Source organism: Barbus barbus, assembly GCF_936440315.1.
Source record: "Barbus barbus genome assembly, chromosome: 43".
NCBI lineage: Eukaryota > Metazoa > Chordata > Actinopteri > Cypriniformes > Cyprinidae > Barbus > Barbus barbus.
Window position 1 is genome coordinate 9,781,331 of NC_136721.1, and position 27,630 is coordinate 9,808,960.

General features: G+C 37.1%; 1 protein-coding gene across 6 annotated transcripts; it reads left to right on the top strand.

The window, feature by feature from the left end:
- The first annotated feature begins 215 nt into the window (after positions 1–215).
- On the top strand, positions 216–27,587 carry LOC306862745 (stromal interaction molecule 1-like). Of its 6 annotated transcripts, none has more exons than XM_079405710.1 (14): positions 216–713; positions 1,654–1,780; positions 8,762–8,892; positions 10,640–10,754; positions 11,012–11,123; positions 11,202–11,314; positions 16,340–16,517; positions 19,508–19,685; positions 20,271–20,438; positions 20,551–20,651; positions 20,886–21,121; positions 21,264–21,350; positions 24,663–24,726; positions 26,349–27,587. In XM_079405710.1, exons 2-14 carry the CDS (start codon positions 1,660–1,662, stop codon positions 26,767–26,769), a joined length of 2,025 nt encoding a protein of 674 aa, XP_079261836.1. In that variant the 5' UTR covers positions 216–713; positions 1,654–1,659; the 3' UTR covers positions 26,770–27,587. The 6 variants fall into 6 exon arrangements, with proteins under 6 accessions (XP_079261836.1, XP_079261840.1, XP_079261841.1 ...); XM_079405714.1 differs by having other exon boundaries at positions 261–713; positions 24,663–24,740; XM_079405711.1 differs by having other exon boundaries at positions 524–713; positions 1,659–1,780.
- Positions 27,588–27,630: the final 43 nt, after the last annotated feature.

Consider the following 27,630-nt stretch of genomic DNA (forward strand, 5'->3'; position numbering starts at 1 on the left):
CACCGATAGATAGATAGATAGATAGATAGATAGATAGATAGATAGATAGATAGATAGATAGATAGATAGATAGATAGATAGATAGATAGATTGAACACATCAAAGGTTATGTTCTGTTAAACAGACAGGAAACTGGGAGGGGTTTCTTCAGTTTTAGCTGCATGGCTTGAGCATCATGCCACTAGATGGCCGTGTCTTTCTGCTTTTTGAGAACAAACCTCAAACCCTGACAATTTATATCCCAAGAAACGATTTGCTTTACCATTAGACCAACTCCAAAAGCAGCACCAAACGGATTCTTAACACCAAGGGGTTTTGAATATCTCAGACTTTGAAACCATGCAATGAACTTCGAAAATTCATTTATAAATCCGGGACATACTTCGGTGTCTTACATTTGGAAAACAACTCTTTTTCATTTTGGACGTTTTGTTCGAAGCGCGCATTAACACCAGTGATGGACAAATATTTTTGACAGTATTTGATATTATTGACATGGGCGGGTTATTTGGTAGATTATAAAGGGGAGATGTGGAGAATGAATCTCGAACATCTTTGAAGTATTGTTTAAACTTGTTGGACATTAAAATGACAACATTTTAACATCCTACTGCTATCGGTTGCCTAATGGATCTCAGTCAGATCAAAAGTAACTTTTACATCTGATTTGTCACGAGCGACTCGAGCAGTTTGCAACCTTCGGATTTTGAAAGGTAATCTTATATTTTCAAATCAATAACATGATGAGTGTGAGGCTACATGTGCATTTGCATCATTACGGCAACAGTTATTGCTTATGTGCTTTCGTGTGCTATATGATATGAGCCAAGTGGCAAAATACACAAAGGCGGAACTTGAGCGTACGTACCACCAAAAAAAAGGCATTTTGCCGCTTTTTTTATAGTAAGATGAATTTGATCATCTGGCATCTGATTAAGTTTACCAAATATGTAAATATATCAAAACGAATGTGACATGCCACGCGTCACTTTGCAGCTATGTTTCATGTTGCGACATCTACACTTCAGCTCTATCCATATGGCACCGTGCGTTAACATATCTCTTTAAACAAACTATTTCTATGTTTATGATACTTGATAGTGACTTTTTATTAGACATTTCTTCATATTCCAGTAGTGTATCTATTAAAAGTATTGCTGATTATTCCAGTTTACTAGTGTAATATTAGTATGTATTCCTTAGTTATTTGTAACCATTCAAATAAGCACTAGTATCTGTTTTAGTTTTACTGGCATTTATTGAATAGACAGTAGTAGTCCTAACTATTTAGTAAATGTTCAATCTTAGGCCTACTAGATGGATTTGTAATTAAACTCTAAAGCAGCCATTCTAACTAAAACTAAAACAACTTTAACTAGTGCAATAAGAAATTTCACTAGTAATACCCTGGCCTACTAGCAGATCCGGCATAGATACTAATGAAACTGAAAAAGATACTCTTTTGGATTACTTGCTAGCAATTAAAAACAAATACCAGAAACCTAAAAATAGATGTGACAGTAATAAAAGTTAAACCGATTATCTGTCATACTCAGCCATGTGTTTGTCATAACAGTATATGTTGAGTGAATGTTTCATTATTTCACAATGCTAGATTAGTCATTTTTAAATGCTCTCTTTCTCTGTTTTAAGTTTAGCATGGATCTATTGAGATTTGCCAGACACTGTATGTACATTGCATGGCTTGGCTTCTTATGGAGGAGTGCAGCAGATCAGCCCAGCTTGACAGACCACCTGCAGTCAGCCAATGGACTATCCGGTAGGAAATCATCATTTAGTTGAATCACTCTGTGTTATTTCCCATATTTTATGTGTCTGTGTAGTGTGCATTTTATGTGTTACATAATCCCAATGGAACAGTGGAGAAATGTCCCACTCTGAGAAATGGCGCATAATATATACAGTTCTTATGTGTGCTGCTAGATAAGATAAAGCGTTTCCCTTGTTTAGTCCTCATGGGTGATGATGTCAAACCAGTCTTTCATAATCCATATGCTGCACTTACATGTGCAGACCAAAAATTAAAAGTGTTAAAAGAATAGCGTGTCAGGATGCTGGAATTAAAGGAACAGTTCACCCAAAAATAAAATAAAAAAAGATGAAAATGTACTCACCCTTAAGCCATCCAAGATGTAGATGAGTTTATGTCATCAGAGCAGATTTAGAGACATTTAGAATTAAATCACTTGCTTACCAATAAATCCTCAGCAGTAAATGGGTGCCGTCAGAATGAGGGTCCTAACAGCTGATAAAAGCATTGCAATAATCCAAAAGTAATCCAGTCCATCAGTTAACATCTTGTGAAGCAAAAATGTGTGTTTTGTAATAAACATATTTATCATTTTTAACTTGCTTTTAGATCAAATACAAGTCCTCTATCCATAGCATTGTTTACCCCATTGAAAAAGTTGTCTCGTGTAAATCAGGAGAGAAATATGCACTGATCAAGCATCATTTAAAGGAGCACTCCACTATTTTTGAAAATAGGCTCATTTTCCAACTCCCCAAGAGTTAAACAGTTGAGTTTAACCGTTTTCTAATCCATTCAGCCGATCTCCGGGTCTGGCGGTAACACTTTTAGCGTAGCTTAGCATAGATAATTGAATCTGATTAGACTGTTAGCATCTCGTTCAAAAATGACCAAAGAGTTTCAATATTTTTCCTATTTAAAACTTGACTCTTCTGTTAGTTACATCGTGTACTAAGATTGACGGAAAATGAAAAGTTGCGATTTTCTAGGCCGATATGGCTAGGAACTATACTCTCATTCCGGCGTAAAAATCAAGGAACTTTGCTGCCGTACCATGGGTGCAGCAGGCACAATGATATTACGCAGCGCCTGAAAATAGTCCCCAGCTAGGTAACTGGTTATTATATAGCTGGGGACTATTTTCAGGCGCTGTGTAATATCATTGTGCCTGCTCCACCCAATGTAAAACTCAACTGTTTAACTCTTGGGGAGTTGGAAAATGAGCCTATTTTAAAAAATAGTGGAGTGTTGCTTTAAAAGCCAAAACAGTTCTAAGCAAATGTGTCAGTGTATGTTAAAGTGAAGGGAAAACAGAATGGATTTATTATGCATTATAGACTTGTATTTTGGCCAGAAGCAATGGTTTAAATTTAAAATGCCTTAATGATGGATTTGTGTCTTACTAGCACACACATTTTCAGTTTACAAGATGTTAATTAATGTACTGGAGTGTTGTGGGGATTATTGAGATGTTTGTATCAACTGTTTGGACTCTCATTCTGACGGCACCCATTCACTGCAGATAATCCTTTGGTGAAAAAGTGATGTAATTCAAAATTTCTCCAAATCTGTTCCAATGAAGAAACACACTCATCTTGGATGGTCAGAGGGTGAGTTTTAGCAAATTTTCATTTTTCCTTCAAGGAGAATGAAGTATTAGATGCAGGAGGTTTACTTTAGCTAATGCGCAGAGCGACATAAATAGCCTCCTATGAGGCAAGACTGCTGGAGTTTGTCACCCTCGCAAGTTTTGTTGTCCTTCAAAGTGTCCTCTTGTGCTTTGACACTAATGTTCAGTTTCCACTTAACAGACTGATTCTCGTCCAGACATGCACCTTCACCAGTAGGCAGGTTGTAGTCTACTCAAAACTCTTGAAAGAATAAAACATACAGTAGACCTGGTGAAAAGATTGGAAAAAGAACCACTCCTATATATTAAACAGCGGAATTGGCAGTCTTGTTAGTATACTCGTACAAACTTCAACTCCTTTTTAGCCACATAGCTCAGAAAAGATGAATAAACCCTCAACATCCTTTGGCTTTTGGAAAACTGTAATTTTATCTGCCAGTCTGGTGTGCAGTGACCTTTAAGGTCAGTTTTCAATGGTCAGTTAAGTGGGTTTTTCATGGTCTTGACTTTGGGAATCTCTCAAATCTTCCAGAAGGGTTCTGTCTGTTCCTTATTCTGATAGAAACTTCACAGGCGTGACCGATGGACTGAAGAGTTACTGACGTTTTCTGTTACTATTTCTGTTGTTCTAGTTATTAGTTTATAGTAAGTCACTTAAATAAATATTGTAATCAAGCTGCCTCTAAAGTGCTTTCAGAGGTCATTATCTGTTTTCCCAGGCCTCCTGCCTCACAGGCGTTAATTCTAAATGGGCATCTCTTCCGTCTTTGAGGTGGATCTCTTTGCATGCATCTGGAAAAGGCTCTAAATTAAGTGTATTACTTCCAGAGCTGTGTTGAATTTATCCAACTGTTTCAGCATCTCAGCTCCTAGTGGAATGCATTCCCCAGAACATTTCTCCTTTTATAGGAAATGGTGGTAATAATTAGATTTTCAGTGTTATCTCCCTTTGGTGTTGAGAGTTGCAAAGTTGGACCACTGTGGAGATTGTTTTATTGAAATGCAAAATGACACATTGCATTTGATATTCCGGGTTCAATGCAAGCTCAATCTGAGCATTTGAGCATAATGACGATTATCACAAAAATTATTTCTACCCAAATATTTCTTTTTTTCTGAAATTGAGGTGTTTTGAAGGAATTAAAAGCAGAAATGTGAAGCATATAAAGGGGCTGTACAGAACTACGTCATTCTGACAGGGCTCTTAGAACATCCTGATTTGAGAAAGGAGAATTTAAAATGGGGATTTAAAAAAAAAAACAATGGGTGGATTTTCATCATTGTAGGATGGATGTCTTCACACACTTCCAACACACATTTATGTTCAAATAACTTGAAAAGTGAATTTTGCATCCGATGACCCCTTTAAAGCTTTCTGTTAAAACATCTGTGTTATTTGAGCTGTAAAGCTGTTTAAATCATTTTCTTTCCATCAATTTAGGGTTTAGCTGTTGTGTTATCATGGCAAAGACTATTGAACTATTTCAGGGCAAATTTCATATAATGTAACTTTAAACAGAAAAAGTTAATAAGCCATTTTCACACTAAAATCTCGTTAATTCACTTATTATTTACGTCTTGTGGCTGTACTAATAAAAAATGGAAATGAGTGTTTAAAAGCAATGTATGTGTGAGTCAAAATAATTTTTTGTGGTAATCAACATTGTCGATTGATCTTCACTTCTTGACATTAAATAGAAAAACAATGTTAACCATAATATTTTCAGCATTACCACACAGTTAGTAGTATTTGATCCACTGCTATGTATAGCATAAGTATTCAAACCTCTAGTTTACATTGTGTAAATTACCTGTCTGATCTTGACGTGTGTTTGACTTCATGCTACTGGGCCATAGGACAATATTAAAGGGTCTTTTTACAACTGCTCTGTAAATCCTCAAGGCTCCACAAAATCTGACGGTCTTCTCAGATCTTTTTAAAGGCCTTCGCCATCCCATGAAGCAGACCAAACCTCCCCCCATTTTTTTCCTCTCCTCTCCTGATCCTAGGCCTCTCCATTTCCTTCATTCTCCTACCAAGTAATGCTCTAGCCAGAGATATAGCAAAAGAAATGGCGGAAATTGATAGTCTTAAATGAGACATTCATTGCCTCTAGGATTTTATCACATTCTAACAGCAGCTTGCTTCAATGTGTCCTGGCTGTTCAAGGGGCAGTTCACCCAAAGATACATTTCCGTCATCATTTATGCCAGTCATGTCATTCCAAATCCATATGGCTTTCAATATAAATGAGTAAAACTCAATAAAACAAAAAATTAACAACAAAATGCATTTATTTAAAACTGAATGTATTCAGTCTTTGTTAACGTTGTGGCTTTATGAATTACTAGAGCTACAACTGAAAAGATCCAGAATTTTGACCTTACTGGCTTTCCATAGTCCAATGCACTTTGTGCACTAATGTTCAATGTCATTGACTGAGCATTTGTGTTTGTTTAGAAGCTAGTAGGCTATTATAGTGTTTGCCTCTGAGACAAAAATAGTTTCTGGATTTGCTCGAGTTTGTAAGTTTCATGCCAACATGGTTTAAAAATAAATTTTCGCAAAATCTGCAAGTAGCCAGTCTTGTGTCTTAAAGTTGGCCCAGATTAAGCTACAGGAAATACTTTGCAACTGCACCTTCTGTATTCCACAGAAGAGTTGGGTGATGACAGAAATGATAACAGAACTTTATGGGGAGTGAACTGAATCTGGCTGTATGTCAGATAATATCTTAAGTGAATCGGATGGAGCAAATGCTTACAGAGAATTCGAGGATAATATGTGAAGAAATTCCTGAGATCCTCTACTTTGCTGTTTCTTCTCATGAATATCTGATGCCTCTTTCTCAATTAAAATCAATGGAAAAATCAGTCTTCTTTGGTAAATCTATGCCATTAATTTTACTTGTGCCTGGATAAGTTGCACATGTGACTGCTTGATCTGGGTCTGGTTAGCTCAGCTAAAATGGATGTGGTGTCAACATTTCCAAACGGTTTTCTCAGAGTCATTATGTTTCTTAACATGTTGAAACCCAGTGAGTGCTAATGTGTATGTTTGATGACAAGTGCTTTTTGCAGAGTTGTGCTTGTGGCATATTTGTTGAGTGGTTTTTCACAGACACTGTTGTGTTTCACCTTCTGTGAAATGGGGACAAAAATAGCTGTGCAGGTCTTATGACCTTAAAAGTTGATTTAATCAAAATGGATCCGCCTGAAAGAGCACCATTTAATTATGGACTTGTAACATGGGCATTTTTAATTGTATCCACTCTTAGCTGTAAAATGTCAGATGAGCCCATTTAAAAAAAAAAAAAAAAAAAAGCTTGGAATGGTTGATTTCTTAAGTTAATACCTGCTCCATAATCAAGTCTTTTAATTCTGTGAGACAAAGGTTAACTCTAGGACATCCAGTCTTGCACACCGTCATATAACAGCAATATCTGCAATACCTCAGCAGCTGTGCTGTGTCTCCTTCTATAAATAGATTAAAAGTCACTCTATGGCTTTTACGTGGATGTTACCATCTGTATTTGAGCATCACCCTCAAATTGAACTCTCCTGTTACAATGGGCTCAAACATTGGACCCTTACAAAGGCACCGCTGTTGGCTCAGTTTTCAGCTGTACATCATCACTAAGTGATCAGTTCCTTATCCTTGCTTAGTTTCTAATCTCTAGACAAGTACAGTTGGAGTTTTTGCTGGTGAAATGACAGATATTCAAATTTGATTTAAACTTCACCCATGGATAATGCATGAATTTCACTAAGGGGACTACCGGTAAATGAAAGTCATTTTCATTTCAAGGTCATTTGGGTCTGAATAGGCCCTTTGTGCTCTTGAAGAAGGCTTTTAATCTTGGCTTTTTGTGCAGTTATAATAGATACAGTAAGACACTCCAGATTTGTTTTCCCAGTAATTGTATGTACTTAAGAAGCACGTTTTCCCAGAATGATTGCAATGAGTTATGCAATGAGAATGCATATTAGCTGTGTTGCAAAACACAGTTAACTGTCTACAATTAATGTCATTTGTAGTTAACCTCTTATTAAACCAATAGTGTAATACTTAAAAAATAAAAAAATCCCATTGATTATTTCAAAGTTTTTTTTTATATTCGTTTTGTCATCATTTATGATTCTGCAAAGAAATATTCACCAATCAATAATCACCAATTACAGTATGTGCCGTTCAGTTTGGTTGTTCACAATACTTCATAGGATTGTAATTCTTTCCCTCATTAAAGCCATTAAGTACACAGCCTTGTAACTTTGTCTTTTTGTTTGATTGTTTTTTTAAATGCCAAGTTCTGTCATGAAACTCTTGATGGCGCTGACTGATGGGTCGTTAATGCAAACTGATGATATTCAAAGCATAAACTACTTGGCACAAGCTGATTGGTTCATGTTGCATACACAGCCAATGAGCTTGCTGCTTTACATTTAAATGGCTGGTTAGCATTCGCTAGAGCAGCTCGCAGCATGCTTTCAAAGTTCTTCTGAAACCCTCCACCTCCCCAGCTCCACCTGTATAGATCTGCTACAAGTTATTTTTTATGGGTTTTGTGCAGCAGTGGTATGCCTTACACTGTGTCTACATCGGACGCGAGTGGCACAGCTGAACAAAATACTATAGAATTCATTATAATCAGTGATGCTGTCTTCACTAGATGTGGCACAACAAATCCCTGCATCGGTTGCTTTGTCACGTTCAGTGTAGACAGACTTTAGCTGTTGCATCACGGCGCGACACAAGAATTGTCGCGTCCAGTGTAGACACAGTGTTAAATACTCACAGCACTATCTGTGTATATATTGGCAGTAGCAAGTTCCTGTGCTTGCTGCAGCAGCAATAATCTAAAACAACAGCAATAACCAACAGCAGCAGTGTAGCAAATCGATTCCGCCAAGACCAAATATATTAACGTTGTCATATCCTTTACCATGTTAAAACTTGTAATGATAGAAATATTTTTTTGCTTCACATCAGAGTTTGCAATGTCATGATTCATCTCATAGATGGTAGGATTGGTTCACATCTTATAGCGTTTTTACTTTGACTATACTATGTATTCAGACTTTTTCCAATATGCCTGTGGGAAAAAATACCAAGGCTGAAAAATCTAAAAGTGTTTTTGTTCTAATAAGTGTATTTCACTTAACTAGTCTGCCATCATGGATGTATTTTTCACTAAGCTTTGCATATTGAAATCTGGTATTGCATTCTCTGAATGCATGCAATGCTGCCATAGATTTTGGCCAATATCTTGGGTGGCCTCGGTTAGCTTACTAGGTTTTGTAACATAACTATTGTGTAGTTCAAGTGGACTTGTCTTATATATTTTTTTTTCTCTCTTCAGAACTGTGTGGTATTGATGAGCTTCTTTGCCATGACGAAAACGCCCTGCTAAGTTTCGAGGCCATGCGCAGCATTCACAAAGACATGGACGATGACGCAGACGGCAGCGTGGACGTGACAGAAACAGATGGGGTGAGGGCTGCAGCATTTGTGTGTGGTTTTGTGGTCTGCTGTGTTGAGAGGTTGACGTTGCAGCACAGTGCACTGTGCCCAATGTACAAACAAGTGCTTGCTTGAAAGGACACAGTGGCTTTTGGCTTGCTTACTAGAGACATAGATCACTGTAAAGCTACTTTGAAATAGGCTATGTATTGTCAAAAGTGCTTTACAAATACTTGACAGTACGACAGTGCAGCACAGTGAAGAACAACATGCTGGCTTGCAGTGTACAGCTGTACTGGTACAAGTCTGAGTGTGTTGCAAAACTTTTACAAAGAAGAGGAACATACATTATATGTTGTTATAGGGTTTTTCATCTTCAAAACTGTGATTTTTAAATGTCTTTTATTATATATTTATCATTTTAAATTATAAATGTAGAGATTAAAACTTTTTTAAACTTTTGAGGTCTGTAACATTTTTAAAAACAAATTAATACTAAAATTAGTAAATGAATACTAAAAAGCACAACTTTTTAATATTTGATAATAATAAATGTTTCTTGAGCACCAAATCTGCATTTTAGAATGGTTTCTGAAGGATCATGTGACACTGAAGACTGGAGTAATGAAGCTAAAAATTCAGCTTTGCCATCACAGGAATAAATTACATTTTAAAATATACATTATTAAAATATTTTCACCTTTTCACCAATTACCTTTTGTGAGCATAAAATACTTATTTCAGAAACCTTTCAGGTTTTTTTTTTTTTTTCAAATTGTACTCATATTTTTGGTTAAAAAATTTGTTTTACTTGACTCATAGTAGTTATAGTCAAAGTAGGAATTGTGTGTTTAAAGCAAATGATCTTTGGAACGTGTGACTCGAATTGGACGCAGTTTAGATGAGTGATTCCTGTCACTACATTTCAGACACTTTTGGGTTTTTTTCTATAAAAATTTTTCAATAATCCTACAACCAAATTATCACATATACAAACTCTATTTTTTTTTTTTTGGAAAAATAAATTCAAAATCCATTTTTGGATCTGCTTGTCACCATCCGTTTGATGGGCATGACAATTTTGCATGCAAACAAAAGTAATTCCATGATTATGGGTTATGAACATTGGCTATAAAAAGCGCTCTGTATTCTCTTTGAATCACCCAAAGCGATTCCTTTTTCATGAGAATGTCACATCTGAGCACTCTGAGTAAACAGTATTACTGCTGACCGACAGCAGCCTGCCCAAGGCCATAGACAGTCCTGTGAGTGTAAACTTTACTACAGTCAGAGCTGATCTGAGGGATCGTGAGGCGACTGGACCCAGTGAAACTGTCAGCGTTTACATAATGTAGGTTGTCTGAGGCTCTACAGTAGAACTACTGGATCACAACTACCCAAGACAAACATTACAAGTTAATCAACTGTATGTTGTGGCTTTACGTCTCTTGCCAAATGTTGAATTATGCAAATACACAGTGCTGTAAAAAAAAAAAATTCATCTAGAGGCACAAACAATCAAGTCTAGACTAGCATGTGACTGTTTTATTGCTAGGATCTGGGTGCTGGATTTTTCTTTTTGTGTTTGAAAATGGTTATGCCTATTTATTTTTGCAATACTTAATAAAATCATCAATGCAACTATAAAAACATGTTTTTTAGCAGTCGCATGTGACCCTATCAGAACAAGCTGTGACCCATTTTTGCGTCGCAACCCATCAGATGAGAACCACCACATCAGAGAATTCTAACATCCAGTCTTTGTTTCCTCAAACAGTTTCTAAGGGAGGACTTGAAGTACCACGACCCTAAAGGAAAACAAAACAGCTTCCATAGAGCAGATATGCTGATCACCGTGGAGGACATGTGGAATTCCTGGAAGGCCTCTGAAGGTTTGCACAAATCTCATCAGGCTAACTATTTCAGTGAAAAGCATTTAACCATTTAAGAGTCATTTCAAAATCATCCCCGATAGTCCACATTACAAACCCACACCATCTTACCTGCATGTAGAAGTGAAAGCATTATATTTGTGGAACTGAAAGCATCAAGCTTCCATCATGTGTTCAATATATCTTCCATGGCAATATTCTCAGTGTCCTCTTGCACCCTAAACCACTAGCGGCACTTACGATTTTTTTGTCTATAGTGTATAGCTGGACAGTACAGGAAGCTGAAGTTTGGCTCATCAACTGTGTGGAGTTACCTCAGTATGTTGATTCCTTCAGGAAGAATGACATCAGTGGAAAAGCTCTGCCCAGGTAAGGAAGCTTACAGTTAGCATCTCTACAGCTTTTGGACTGAAGTGATTTCGATGATCAAGATTGTTCCATTCACAGACTTGCAGTGAAAAATGCCACCCTGCTTCTGTCCGTGCTGAAGATACCAGACCGCAGTCATGCACAGAAACTACAGCTGAAGGCTCTGGACACAGTGCTTTTTGGATCTCCAAGTGAGTAGCATATATTTGTAGTTATAAATGATATGTTGTCTCATGACTTGTGAACAGAGGCGGACTTACCCATTAGGCAAAGGTAGGCGACTGCCTTGGGCCCCCAAAAGCCAAGGGCCCCCTAAATTGCTTTTCATACCAGATGCGCATTAAACGCGGACATGTGAACGGTTGCGGCTTATGGTGTTTATTACCACGACAACCATCTGTGGGTCCGAGTTGAATGTGCTTCTTGTGTATTCTGCGAATCTATCATCATGCATCTGAAGCTGTAAATGAGCAACAGTTCGTAATGTATGTTTATTGGTTTAAATGCCACTTACTCGTTTCTGAGAAAGACCCAAGTTGAGGACGCATGCAATTACTTTTTTGGTTGATATAATCCTTAGGTTTGTGAATGTATAATTTCCTTTAAATTTAAATTTGTAGAAAAAATAACTATAATACAAAAATAAAAGAGATCCGCACTCGTCCAGATTCAGCCAAAAATGCTTATTTCATTTATTGCTCAGAGTAGAGGTAAATGTGTGCAAATATATAGGGCCCCATTCCTATATTTTGCCTGGGGCCCTCAATTCACTAAATCCGCCCCTGCTTGTGAATTTGAGATGCTTAAATAGTGTCTCTGATTTAAACTCAAGTAGCAAAAGTAGGCAAAATTAGATAATAATGATTCATTTGAAACTGTCCACTTGAATGAAAAAAATCTAGTTCATTGGCAAGAGTTGGTCATTTTGAATCAATTTCCGTGAATCAGTTCAAACTGTCCATTTAAATTAATCGATTCAGATTTTTTTGGCAGTAGTTGGTAAGTTTGATTCATTTCCATGAATGAGTTTGATTACTGTCCATTTAAATGAATCTTTTCTGATTCATTGGCAAGTGTTGGTAAGTTTGATTCATTTCCATGAATCAGTTCAAACTGTCCATTCAGATTAATAGATTCTAATTAATTGGCAATAAGTTTGATTAATTTCTGTGAATTCTTTTGAAACTCTCCATTTGAATCAATCATTTCTGATTCAAGGGTGAGATTTTGTTAGATTCATTTCTGTGAATCAGTTTAAACTATTCAAATTCATTTTGATTCATCTGCAGATTTTTGAAAGATCACTTCATTTCATGAATTAATTCTTATTCATTTATAAGAATTGGTATTTAATTCATTTCTGTGAATCATTTGAAACTGTCCATTTGAATTAATTCTGATTTATTGACAAGAGTTGGTAAGATCGATTCATTATTGTGAATCAGTTAAAACTGTCCATTTGAATTAATCAGTTTGTTGGCAAGAGTTGATAAGTTTAATTCATCTGAACTGTCCATTAATCATGTTAGAGTTGCATCATTACACAAATATTAATAGAAGAATCACTATTTTTGTTCATTTTGTTGTTGACTGAAATGCTATATAGACTGATTGGCTTCCAGAAGTAGAATAATCCATTTAATAATATCCAGTTATTTGCTTTATCTTTCTACTGAATTGTTGGAACCATTTCTTAATTCTCCTTCCTGTTTTAGAGGGTTTAGAAAAACACTGGCTTGGAAATGTTCAGTGAGGCATAACAAGTTTTTCTGGATTGATGTTTGCAGAGGGTTCTCTGGATGAAGTCCAGACTGCAAGTTACGTGCTGAAATCAAGGGAAGGTTTAGTCTGTTTTCTTTTCTCATGAGCAAATATCTTCTGCATCTGAAAATAGCCAGACTTATTGGAGTACAAGAGCCAGACAGAAGAGGTATGTCCCATTAATGTCAACCGTTACAGCGTGATACTCAAGTACAGCTGGTGAAACAGAGAAGTGAGGGATGATGGGACAGATGTTATCAATAAATAGGTGAGAGACCTGGAAAAGGTTGAGTGCATTCATATGATTGACAGTTTATGTGAATGACTTTACCTAGAACATCAGCCAGAGTCAAACCTGTTAAAGATGTTGGTGGTACGAAAAGTGCTTTTGTAATGGCATTAGACACAACATCTTAAAGGGATAGTTAACCCAAAATTTAAATTCTGTCATTAATTACTCACCATCATGTCGTTTTAAATCCATTTCTAACATATTTGCATCAGTAAAAAACTATTTATTTATATATAATTACTAGTGGATGCGCTATACTTTTATTATTTAGAAAGTGACCTATGTGCACGCTTATTCTTAAGCAGCTCTTAATGTCGATCATGGATCAGATCAATCCACCATGGCAAACAGCGAATATATCTGTGCTGTTTAATGCATTTGAGACGTTGTGTTTTCCTCAGTGCATAACTGACATGTCACAGGTATATCTCTCATCTGTAAATGTTAGAAAGTCATGCAAACATATCTATTTTGCTGTCAGGAGTGAACGAGCGCTGCTGCACACAATGTGCACTAAACAGACAGAGCACAATAATTCTGAGTAAAACATACATTTTACTAAAATATTTTTAGTTGGATATTAAATGTGTCTTTTGTGGAATTTTAAACCTACGTATAAGTGTATTTTTATGATAGCAGTAACTTTATCTTTTAATTTAGTTATTGTAATGCTTTAAAGAGCAATTTTAGATTGTAATGTTCTGCTCTCTGTTCTGCAAACTATAAAAGGTACAGCTGTCATAAAACCAGGTTACCATAGACCAGGTTAGTTTCCCAGCATAAGTTGCCACAGTGACTAAGCTTGATCTAGGCGAGGGGTGGGGAACATTGATCCTGGAGGGCCGGTGTCCCTGCAGAGTTTAGCTCCAAGCCTAATCAAACAAACCTGAACCAGCTAATCAAGGTCTTCAGGATGCAGTTAGGTTTTTATTTTTATTTATTTTTTCAGGGTTGGAGCTAAACTCTGCAGGAGAATGGCCCTCCAGGATCAACGTTCCCCACCCCTGATCTAGGCCTAACTTTATATACTGTATAAATATACCAATGCATCTGTGAATTGTCTGGTCTGATTGGTTGATCCCTCCCAGTTCCAGATTCCGTCCAGGGCCTCTTAATAATCTCAGCTATGGCAGTTATTTGCCTCTCCGTTCACTGTTTATACTTTCCACGGTAGAAGGTTCCTCACTATTCCAGACGATCTTACTATAGTGTCTCATGGTGTTATATCACTAACAGAAAATCGGCCTAGTGTCTGTTTACAAATTTTAGCTTTAGCACTTACACATGAAGAAATGAGGACGCTCTGCCATCCAAAACCCCTAGACCTGGTCAAAGATTATGTATGCAAACAAAACACTCCTTTATATACATTCAGAGTTATTTTATCAAACACTACTAGTGAAAAGGAAATCCAAGACGGAAGTTGATCATGTGCCGGCCTCAGTAGCCCCACAGGAGATTTAACCTGAGCCCAAATCAATCAATAGAATGGGTGAGCGTCAAGGTTGAAGGATTCAACATCGTCCACTCACAAATACTTTGGCACCGCTACATGTCCTGTCACCTGCCATTTTCCTGGGTAGGATGTGAGCAGCGAAATCGCAGATGAAAATAGCTCTTGCTAATCCAGTCATCTAAATCCTCCCGATACGCAGCTGATGCCACCACCGTTGTGGGGAACACCTCTCTGGAGTTATTTATTGCCATCATTTCTGCATGAAAAATAGATTAAGACAGATGTGATAGAGAACTGCTGATGTGTATGTATGTCCTGCATGATTAGATCCTAGCTGGGAGCTTTTCATCACTTCTGGGACTTTTTCTAAGTAGATTACTACTTGTTTGTATTACTGTTCTTCTTGCTAAAAGCGGTATGTGCATGTGTTTTATATCTCAATGTTGTGCAACAGCCACATATATTAGGTTGGAGGTGTAGAGACAGGAAGACAATCAGCCTGAGGAGACACTAATTTAATGTATTACTCCTGCCAAAAATTCCTGGGCGCTTTTCCATATACCTTCTTCATACTCTTGGGCTTGTGATTTTGTTAGTTCATAGAAAGTCAAGGCAGTCCAATATTGCATATCCTGGTAAAATCTGTTTTTCTGATTTTATTTGTCATGCTTAACTGCAGTATATTCACATTTTTGGTTGACATGATGAAAGCATCCTCAACCCAATAGTCAAATATTTTAACTGTTATATTTTGGTATGAAAAACAACTTTGGAAATGGACTCTAACTGAAGATAGCAGACATAAGCATTGGAAAGAAAACACTAATTTGCTTCGGCCATGTCAGGGTCAGCTGAGGTCAGGAATGGAATGTGTTTTGAAAAAGAGTCATAATTCCCACAAGACATCACTGCCTTTAGAGTATGTGATACACTAGTGCATACAGCACTGTGTACATTCATTCATACACTACTGTCACTGTTATTTAAAGAAATTAATACTTTTATTCAGCAAGTATGCATTAAAATAGTAAAAAGTGACAGAGTGAAGACATTTGTTACAAAGAATTTCATTTTTTTCAAATGAATGTTTTTTTAACTTTCTGTTTATCATAGAATCATCACAAAAATATTAAGCAGCTCAACTATTTTTAGCATTGATAGTTATAAGAAATATGTTTTGAGCGCATCATCATATTAGTATGATTTCTGAACGATCATGTGACACTGAAGACTGGAGTAATGATGCTGAAAATTTAGCTTTGCCTCTACAGGAATAAATCACATTTTAAAATCTAAATGAATCAGCTAAATGAATAAATGTAAATGTAAAATAGATTCACTAAGAAAAAAGTTTTTACTATCTATTTTCAAATTGTAATAATATTTCACAATTTTACTGTTTTGTGTTTTTGATCAAAAAAGAGCCTTTTCTTACCAACCCCAGACTTTTGAACTGAATACAGAAAATGCCACAGATTGATTTAAAAAAAAAAAACTGAGAATATAATATGATGTCCGTTGTTAGTAGGTGCTTTCATTTTACAGAAAAGAGCAACATCAACATTCAGCTGAACCTCTCTTGTGTTTTACATAAAAAATTAAGTTTGTAACAACATGATATTGAGCAAATGATGACAGAATTGCAATTGTAAGGTGGACAATCAACTTTATTGTTACTCAAGTGTTTATTTTTGCTCTTTTTGCCAGTGAGCAAACACAGTCACTTGAAGGACTTGATGCTGGTGGTGTCTATCGTGATTGGAGTGGGGGGCTGCTGGTTTGCCTACATACAGAACCGGAATTCTAGGGACCACGTTGGCAAGATGATGAAGGACCTCGATGGGCTTCAGAGAGCTGAGCAGAGCCTGCTGGACCTGCAGCAGAAGTAAGCACTCAGTTTGTATAATAAATGAACAGGAAACAGGCTTACAGCAAAAAAAACAGCTAATCGGCCGGAAAAGGCTTTAAAGTGGAGCTGTGAGGCTCATATTTCATGATGCACATTGAGGCAGAACTACTTTTTTCTAGATGGAGGAACATCTGTTTGTAAGTTGTAGTTAGGTTGAATTTGAAGAACTGTATTGTAAACAGTCTTTCACAGATGGTTACATCACATCTTATCATCTTAAAAAAACAAGCTTTACTTTTTAACTGGTCATGACATCACAGGATTGCTAAGTGATTGTGTCAGGTCTAGTCTCATGCTAACATGTTAGGGTGATTAATTGCATATTTTAAATGTTTATTCACAGTAAAGCCTGTTGTAGTTACCGTAAACACTTCCACTGCACAGTAAGGGATGAATATGTCTGTGGTAATCAACAGCTTGCCACAGTTAAGTTTGAAAATAACCTTGAAAATACCTTTGTTTGTTACTCATTGAAAGTACATTTAGTCTGGTTTCTGAATTAGGAGCAGCTATACTTAGTATCGTCAAATGTTTATTTTTACTTGAAATGCTAGTCAGTTCCAAAGAGGCTTTAAGAACATGAAATGGTCAGCTATTTTAGTGTTTTCGTTCAGTTAGGACCATGGCATCACACTTGGCTTACAGCACAGTAGGCTATGTCACTCTTCTAATAGCATGATTCATCAGCGAATTATATTACATTAGTAAACAACAGCCTTCTGTTACACTAATGAACACTAATGCATATTACTTCATACTTCATTATTTTAGTTTACTTTATTACACAGCTCTCTGGAATACTTGATTCTGATTTGTCATAGCATTGTCCTTTCAGACATTTTTGTATAACCAAAACTGTATGTATTGGTTGTTTTCCATGGCAGCTAGTCTTAATTAGACAAATAAAGTTCTAATATTAAACTAATATTAACTCATTTACCCAGCAATGCTGCATTAAATTAGTCAAAAGTGAAAGTAAAAGAATATATAATGTCACAGAAGATCTGAATTTCAAACAAATGCTGTTCATTAAGTTTGTACTCATCAAAGAAACCTGAAAAAAATGTCACTGATTCCACAAAAAATATTAAGCAGCACAACTGTTTTTAACATTGATAATCATAAGAAATGTTTCTGCCTATTGGAATAATTTCTGAAGGTTTATGTGACACTAAAGACTGAAATAATGACTGTTGAAAATTCAGCTTCGCATCACATGAATATTTAAAAAAAAGTTATTTTAATGATAATATTAATAAGTAATATTTCAATGTTATTACAATGTTACTGTTTTTACTGTATTTTTGAGCAAATAAATGCTGGAGACTTCTTTCAAAAACACAAAAACTGTATATATTTGTGATTTTCAATGGCAGCCAGTCTTAATTAGATAAATAATTCCTAAAAAGTTCATGTTTTATTGAAACGTTAATATTTACAATACAGGAACTACTATGAATACACACTTATTAGGTCTAAAGTGACTTGGAAACATATTTACGCTAATGTTTTATTTAAAGACAAAAAGAGGAATTTGTCTGTGTGGTGGAAGTGTTTTCATTTCCTACTATCTTTGTCTGTTCAGGTCAAAAGACTCTTGATGGGTGATGCAAACATCCCTCAAAAGTCCTTAAATGGCAAAAGGACGGGCAGTGCTGTGCCGAATCCGGCTCGGAGTGTTTCAGACAATTGCACTATCATGCTGCACTCTCAGTTCAGCTGGCGCCCACTGCGCTGAGGCAGAACAGAGATCGTGTCTCTGTCTTTTTTCAGAGGTCAGAGGTCCCGGAGAAACTCATGATTCATACATCCTTTCTTTACGGTGCATTAATTTAAAGCAATGGCCTTATAAGGAGAAGGATGCAGTTTGGTGATCTATATTAGTTTGTTCAAGGAAAAGAGGAATGTTTGTTGAGTGTAATGTGATTAAGTCATAGTGTAAGTATGGCCGGTGTTACAGAGCAGCACATTGATCTGTGTGTGTGGCATTTCTGTCATATCCTTCACACTAAATCCCATTTGGAACAGAGATCAGGACACCTTGTATCCACTTTGATCTGCACCACGTCTGTCCTGTGTGATGCAACTTGCATTTCTGTGGCAAAAGGCTTTCATATTTTAAATTTCATATTTCACATATCTGTCTGTCTGTATACACCTATCTATCTATCATTCTATCTATCGTATGTTTGTCTATCTACTGTATATATCTATGTGTTTGTCTGTCTGTCTGTCAGTCTATCTATCCGTCTGTCTGTCTGTCAAGTTTTTTCCCTTATGAACTTTTCTGCTTGTTCTCTGCTGTTAATTTGCTTCATTTCATTTATCTTCTGCTCCCCTCTAAGTTATGAGTGTTACACTCTGCCTTGGCTGCTGTCATATCAATGACAGTTTGATTTATACCTCACTTCCTGTTTGAACTGGGACTACGTCAGCAGGAGAGAAGGCTACCCTGTGCAGTCCTCTCCACTTGTATGCCCCCCCTCCCCGTTCTCATTTCTTTGACTAATAAAGGAGAAAAATGCATCGACTGAATCCTAGGAAATATTACACTGTGATAATATTACAGATATGCCAAACAAAGCTGACTGCAATTATTTTAAATTGAATCAAAGGCTTCTTGTCAACCAAGTGCATCGTTAAGCCACATTAATAACTAAATTTAGCCACCCATGTCCTGGAAACCCTAAACAGTCTTCCCGTGTATAGCTGAGAGGTGGGATTTCCCTGTAAAGCTGTAAGGAAGTTTTACCACAGAATTACCACGCTGTACAAGCCACATCTTGTTCAGTTGTCATGAGAAGGAAGAGGTGTGGTAGTATCTTGCAGATCCAGTTCCCTTTTCATGTCTACTCATTTCTGCAGCATGCCACCTGCTGGTGACTGAGGGAAACTACATTAACTGGTTGGTTAAGTAACAAGTCCATGGTGGTTCAGTTTGAGATTGATAATGTGTTTATGTGTAGGCTGCAGATTGCACAGGAAGAACATCACACAGTGGCGGAGGAGAAGGTCAACCTGGAGCGGGAGATGCGAAATGAGATTGATGCAGCCAAGCAGGAGGCGCAAAGACTACGAGAACTGCGTGAGGGAACTGAGAACGAGCTGAGCAGACAGAAATATGCAGAGCAGGAGCTGGAACAGGTATCACAAGGCCTTATTAACAGGATGTACAACTTGTGATAAGGTTTTTTTTTTTTTTACTTTAATCAAAATGAAACCAAAATGAGGCAACAATTTTGCCAATGTCATTTATTTCAAATATGCAAATTAGGCATTGCTTCATTAAATATGTAAAATTGTTCACCAAAAATATTATATAGTCCAGTAAAAATACAATGCCAAAATTCATTTATGAAAACATAAGATAAAAAATTTTGTAAAACGATCTATTATTTGAATGCAAAATATTGCAAAAAGTTTAATAGTTATATAAAAGTTATAATTTATGTGTGTAGAACCTCCCCTTAAAATTCTTTTGTTGAAAAGAGGGTACTTTTTTCTATCAGTCTTCCAAATTGTAGTAAAATAATAGCATGTTTATACCAAAACACATGCCTCTTTTTTGCTTATTAGACTCTTTTTTGTCACAGACTCTCACAGATTGACCTTACAGGTGTCCCATCACCATGGGAGCAGCTGAAGTGGCACAGAAGAGGTTTTACACAATTCCCTCCTCGAAAACATTGAAACACAGCCAATATTTATGAGCTTTTGTGTTTGTTTTAGGTGCGAATGGCTCTGAAGAAGGCTGAAAGAGAGCTGGAGTTGAGGAGTGGCTGGTCTCCTCCTGAAGCTCTGCAGAAATGGCTGCAGCTCACACACGAGGTGGAAGTACAGTACTACAACATTAAGAAACAGCAAGCGGAAAGACAGCTCATAGTGGCTAAAGAAGGGGTAAGATGTTCAAATACTCATAGATTACAAGCTTTAACTGAATATTAAATCTATTTAGCCTGTTCTACTAGCTGAACATCCATTAATTATTAAGTTGTGGCAACAATAACAGGCAGAAAAAATCAAGAAGAAGAGAGGAACTCTTTTTGGGACGTTCCACGTGGCCCACAGCTCTTCACTGGACGATGTTGATCACAAAATCCTCTCCGCCAAGTGAGTCACCAGAGATAAAGACTCATTTTAACTTGCACAACTAAAAATAAAGGTTCCAAAAGGAAGGCTTTTTAAAAGAACTATTTTAAAGAACTTTCTAATAATCTGAAGAACCTTTTGGATTGGAAAGGTTTCATTGATGTTCTTCATGGATCCATAGTTATGAACCTTTGTTTTTAAGAGTGTAGAGCAACCAAACCAAACCTCACCTCTCTTTCTCTCTCACTTCTGCAGACAGGCTCTGGGAGAAGTGACCGCTGCTCTGAGAGAAAAGCTTCATCGATGGCAGCAAATTGAGATTCTGACAGGGTTTAATGTTGTCAATAACCCTGGCATGTCGTCTCTGGCCTCTGCCCTCAACCTGGACCCTGCTTTCCTGGGCATCCGCCCCGCTGTACCCCAACACCTACTGCTATCTGATGACCTAGACGACATGGACGAGGACATACTTTCCCCAGGAACCCTGCAATGTGAGTTTATCATGCTGAATCTGAAGCTTCTTAGCCGTCTATAACCATATTAAAATGATCCAGTGACCAGTTTTCTAACCCTAATAATACATGGCGATTACGCTTTCCGTTGAGCTTTGCCTTCATTGGCTAATGTCCGCAGATGCCGCCTGGCAGATGGATCGGCGAGTGAGCGACCTTTGGCCTGTGGCTTCTGAGAGCCAATACCTGTGGAAACCAATCCCTCCTGGTTGGCAGCACCCCCTTTATTCTCTCAGCCAATGCTAACACAAAGCAAACCATTCTATGTCACTCCCACTGCGCATTTAAGACCTTCTAGATTGAAATGTGTATCCAGCTCTTAAACAGATACCTTTAATCCTTTGTTAAACTTTTAAAGTGCAGATGTGGAATCAATGCTGCTGTTTATATTCATCTCAGCGTGGATAAACACCAGAGCATGTGAAATATTGACCAGACTTTACCAGCTCTATTGCGATCATTATTGTAGATGTTACGAATTAGAAGCCACTGATTCCATGTCTGCACTGATGGCAACCTAATTTGCCAAAATAGCAAGTTGTAAGGTGCGGTCACATTTACTGTCATTTGGCGAAGTTTTGCTTCGAAATCCATTCATTATAACAGGCATCCACATGATCAGGAATTTCCTTTGCAGATTTTGCAACAACTGGTCATGTGAAATTGCCACATTAACCAACAAAAAGTTGCTCGGTTTAAAAGTGACTTCTACAGAATGATGCATGTCACTCCGGCAAATCACGCGTTGCGTATACGAGGCACTTCAGATCAATGCCTCAGTGGTCTAACAGCACTAGTCAATGTCAACATAATTGAGATGTCCAGTTAAATCAAAGTAGGCGGGGTTTACTGTTCACAGCAGCAGAGCACAAATTCAAGCGTGAAGTGTCAGTTTAACCTTGAAAGAGAGCGAGGTAAAATAGAAGCTTCAAATCATTTAATATTAGTCAGCTGATTTACACTAGAAATGTCAAATGACCGACAGCTATATCCAGTGATACAAACAACTTGACTTTTTCCTCAAATGTGGCCATTTTGAGAGCGAGAGAGAGCACGAGAAAGAGATTGAAGTTGCATAATATGTGCATTACCAGCATCTGCGTCTTTCTATACAAACAATAAAGCTGTGAGTTTACTTCAAAAACAGTGATTTTTGCTGAGAAAAATTATGTAGTTATTCAGTATCGATTAATAAAAGTCGCAGGGCTGCATTGACAAGTTTCTGAGCTCCTGAATGTTTCTGTGTTTGCGTAGCGCAATCTCTGTGTGCGTCAATTAAAGCATGGTGATTAAACTGCACAATTGGCCTGTCACACACACACACAGTGCAGATTTATTGGCACAGTGGTTAACCAGAAAAATTCTAAATGGCACTTCATGCCCAAAAGGTTGCTGACCCCGGCCATAGACCGAGGACTTTTTTGCCCGCGAAATTAAGCCAAAATGTCACTAGTGTGACCACACTGTATATTGAAGATGTGCTGCAAAACATGGCTCTGTAGCTAGCGCAGAAGCTAGCTAAATCAAAGCTTTCTTTTTATTATATCTATGGGCTTTTCATACTGAAATAGTTAACCCTGGGTTATATATTATTTTTGTTCTGTGTTGCTGGGTTCACAACATGTGTCTTTAGCACAACCACTTGGTGTTAGCATTGCTAAGGCTAACCCAGAGTTAAAATCAATAAATTTTACAATGTAGGGGGTAAAATTTTGTTAAACCCTGGCAAAAAGTGGTTAAAAAATGTTAACCCAGCGTTAAGCACAGTGTGTAAAGTACTTACTACTGCATTTATACTTAATACACGGCTCTGTAGAATATTCTGAATAGACGATTACAAAATTCTGTGCATAAATGTTTTTGTACATTGATTTTGGATATACTGTTAAACCTATATAATTTGTTGTTGTCTCAAACTGACAATGGGTTTCATTCACTAACTGTGCATGCAAATTTGTACATGAAATCTTCTTACAAACGTTTTAACAATCAAACCATGGATCATCAGTAACTGAATATTATTCTAAATGTAGGAACAACTGAAACCAAACATACATAAAAAAAATCACACTCTTGGAGTCCTTATTAATGTTTAAATAAATGGGTTAATCTATTTCAACATGAAAACCTCGGGTTTTAGAGTACTCTACATTGCAGTACATTATAACAATGTTCAAAAATTCATGTTATGAATTAGGCGATAATTTTCAGTGAAAAGTTCTCATGTGCATGTAAATATGCATAATCCACACAATTATTGGTGAATGAGACCCAGTGTTCTAGTTAGCTGTGCTGATTTCACATCTTTCGTATCACTCCATGGTTTTCTGACATAAAATCATTTCACTCAAATCAATATTTCATGTCCATTTATTCATTTATTAGTTTAGTAGCCGTGTAATAAGTGCATAATGTACAGTCATCATCCCTCTTAAAAGTTTCATACAGCTAACCAAGAGCTGCATCGCTGCATTATTTTCGTGCAGGCTGAAAAACCACCTCTGTCATCGTGCAGTTTTTGTGGACACTGATCCTCTTCGCTCTGCAGTCTTGCAATGCTTTTACACTTTTGTGTTTTTATTTCCTGTGCCACATCATCAGCTCTGTTTCCCTTCATTAACCACAGTTTATGTGCTTTTGTCACTATATCACACACTCCTTCCAGATGTAACTTCCAAAATATGCGTTCATCCTTTGCAACAAAGGCATAAGTGAAACATTACCTACATGTGATACGAATATGTAAAATTAAAGGGATAGTTCACCCAAAAATGAAAATTCTGTCATTAATTACTCACCCTCATGTCTTACCAAACACGTAAGACCTTCGTTCATCTTCAGAACACAAATTAAGATATTTTTGATGCATTCCGAGAGCTCTCTGACCATCCCATAGACAGCAAGGATCCTTACACGATCAAGGTCCAGAAATGTAGCAAGGACATCGGTAAAATAATCCATGTGACATCAAGGGTTCAACCGTAATGTTATAAAGCTACGAGAATACTATTTGCGCGCAAAGAAAACAAAAATAACGACTTTATTCAATAATTTGTCTTCTCCACGTCACCCTATAGCGCCATTTTGTTCACATACGTAAACAACATATGCAACGTTATTTTACCGATGTCCTTGCTACGTTTCAGAGCCTTGATCATGTAAGGATCCTTGCGGTCTATGGGATGGTCAGAGAGCTCTCGGAATGCATCAAAAATATCTTAATGTGTGTTCTGAAGATGAACGAAGGTCTTATGGGTTTGGTAAGACATGAGGGTGAGTAATTATGACAGAATTTTTGGGTGAACTATCCCTTTAAATCTTGATTAGTTAATCTAGTCATAAGTCATCATTTCTGTTGTATAATTTTAACTAAGCAAAATCCTAATGTAACAGATAAACAGACCTCTGTTTATTATAATTTATGAGACAGAATCTTGATTAGATTATTTCAGAGACTGAATGATTTGAATGTCCACTCACTAATACAGACAAACATCTGTGTGTGTGTGCCTCTCCTCAGCTCCCAGCCTGATGTCCCTGCGATCGCGACACGGAGACCCCATGCTGAACCAGAGCTCACAGAGGTTGGTAGAAGCTGGTGAGAGTGAAGCCAGGCCCCTGCGGTCCCCCGGTCGCCCGTATGTGCGGCAGGCTCGCAGCCACTCGATCGGCCACGTGGAGTTTCTCCCTGTGCCTTCGCTGTCTTCCTCTCTGTCTCATCCTTCCATCATGTCTACCTCACTCCTGTCTTCCTCCTCCGGCTCTCGTTTTGCTGCTCTGCAGTACCGCTCCTCATACTTCACCTCTATGGATGCGGTTTCAGGTCTGCCACCAACAGGGTTCACTGCTTCACGCAGTGAACAGAGAACTGAAAGCATTGGGTACCTCACATACTGTTTGCTGTGCACACACACAGCATGTGTGTAGGCCTTCCATAACTTCCCTGTTATTGATAAATGCTAAAGAATTCTATGCTTTACAACAATTTACTAACAGAGTTTAAATTTTGTATCTGTAATACATTATAATTATAATATATTTACTATATTATAATTACATTATAATTTCACGTGTCATGAACTGTAACCTTTTTAGTTAATTTCCATTTAACTATTTAAATGTAAACACAGTGAGAAACCGAACTAATTCAGCATGAAAAAGTCAACATGAAATCAAAAATGACTCCATTTACTTTCTTTACAATCATCCCTGGCCTTATTGTGCTTAATTTTTCATTGGACATTACTCTAGTGGGAAAAAAAGATCTTTGTAATTTTGAACTTAAATTTAAACTTGTTCCATCCAAGGTTAACTAAAACTAAAACCAAAAATGTTGGCACTTAAAAATAAAATAAACATGAATGAATGAATGAAAACTATACTAAAATGAACAAAACTGTAAAAATAGAAATATTTCAAAAACAATAACTAATAAAATGACAAAACAATCAAATTCATTAAACGTCAAAATTAAAATAAAAACAGAAAATACAAAACAAAATGTTCAAAATATTTCAAAAACAATAACTAATAAAATAACAAAACAAAATTCATTAAAAATTCAAATAAAAACAAAAAATTATTTGAACACTGCATTGGTTCTGCCTCTGAAAAAAGCTTTTTTAGGAGGTGATATTACCTAGGCTATACAGATAGGGAAAATATTTATTTTCTATGTATAACTAATTATAATAATTATAACATTAATTATTTTATCATTTTATATTTTTAAAATCATTTAAATATTTTAAATAATTCTGCAGTTTTTAAATAATTCTGTTTTGGCTTCTTTAAGGCTACTGCTGGAGTTTTTGCCAATGCATTAAATAATGCAGCAATTTAATGCTGATTAAAATTGCCATAAATAGTGAGGTTGTGGGAATAATAGCAAATCATGATAGATTTTAAAAAGTCATTGAAATATGTGAGATACTTTTGAGAGACAACTTGACTGACTTCTCAATCAAAAGTGCTGTAGATCATTGAGGTGTTTCAGGAGGGGGGGGGGGGGGGGGTAGTCATCACCTTATTCCAATGCAAACTACATTTCCAATGTTTCACTTGGAAAAACATCGCTTTATTGAAATAAATGGGTTGCGAGTGCTGGTTCATGTTGACATGAAGTTCAATAATTTGAACTAACTTACTAAGGTAAAGGAAATGCGTAGATTCTGAAATGCTCTTCTCTCCTTGTCCCGTCATATAGGGATCTGAACCGGTCCGAATCGGATTCCTCTCTCTCAATGTCTCAGTACGGAGACGCCCAGCGCTGCACCTCAACTCCACTCTACAATAAGCTGTCCAGATCCAATGGTGGTTCCTCCACCGACAGCCCACTGCTGCAGAAAAAGACCTTTGGCATGGAGAAGTGTTCCAGTCTCGGAGAGATCCGCTCTCAGCCGCCTAGCCTCACCTCAGTCGACTCGATGCGCTCACTCATCTACACCTCCGAGCAGGACGGCCTGTCAATGCCAACAGGAAAGGGAGGCTGCCGAATCTCTCAGATCACAGGCAAGAAGAACCTGGGGGACGAGGACAGCGGCTCCACAGGAGACGACACTGAAGGCTCCAGCACGGGCCGCAAGAAGCACACCTTTACCAAACTCTTCAAGAGGCCGAAGAAATAACAGCAGTATGGGGAAATGCCAAACACAAAAGGACTAAGACTAGCACAACGGTACTTTCTAACCTTGAAGAATTTTAGGAAGAACATGTAATTTATGTGGAATTTTTGATTTATATCGTAATTGTGTTGACCAACGGGAACAGAAACAGTCATTTGTTGGGAACAGGTATGATATCACTGTGCATTTATTTATTTGCTTCTACAACTAAGGGCACTAGATGGTATTGTCCAGAGTTACTTCTGTTTTTATTTGTAGTTAGCGTGAGCTGGAGCTTTAACTCTCATAACAAACACCAAATGCATGCAAAGGCTGTCAGCACATACAAATGACTCCACCTACTCTATGCTGTTGTTTTACATAGGATTTGCTTGGACTTCTTTCCTTTTCACATGCAACCCCCTGCTGAAAACACACCACAGTACGAGTATGCAGGATCTGTGTGCGTGACCCATGTGAGGCTGAAAATATCTTGTTACTTGCTTTTCATTTCTCCTTCTGTTATCAAAATCTATTTTAAAATGTTTTAAACTTGGTACGCCCTCGCAGAGGAAATAGGTGCCTTTCATTTTAAGCATTGCCAAATGTTATTGCTGTGAACTGCCTGTGTGTGAGTCACAGACAGGATATGCACTGTAGTTCTCGTCTCTGGCTTGTAACTACATGCCTTTAAATTCATTCATGCTTCATGCCACTGAAGTCTCTTCATGCCCAAGAAGTAATAAAATAAGATATAAAAAGGGGGGTGTTTTGCTAATTAAAATTGTGTGCTAACATAAACTGGGGGAGTTTCTTTTCTTAATAAAAACCACTGAACTTTACATTTTATTCAAACTTTTGTCATTATTATTACCTATTTGTTTT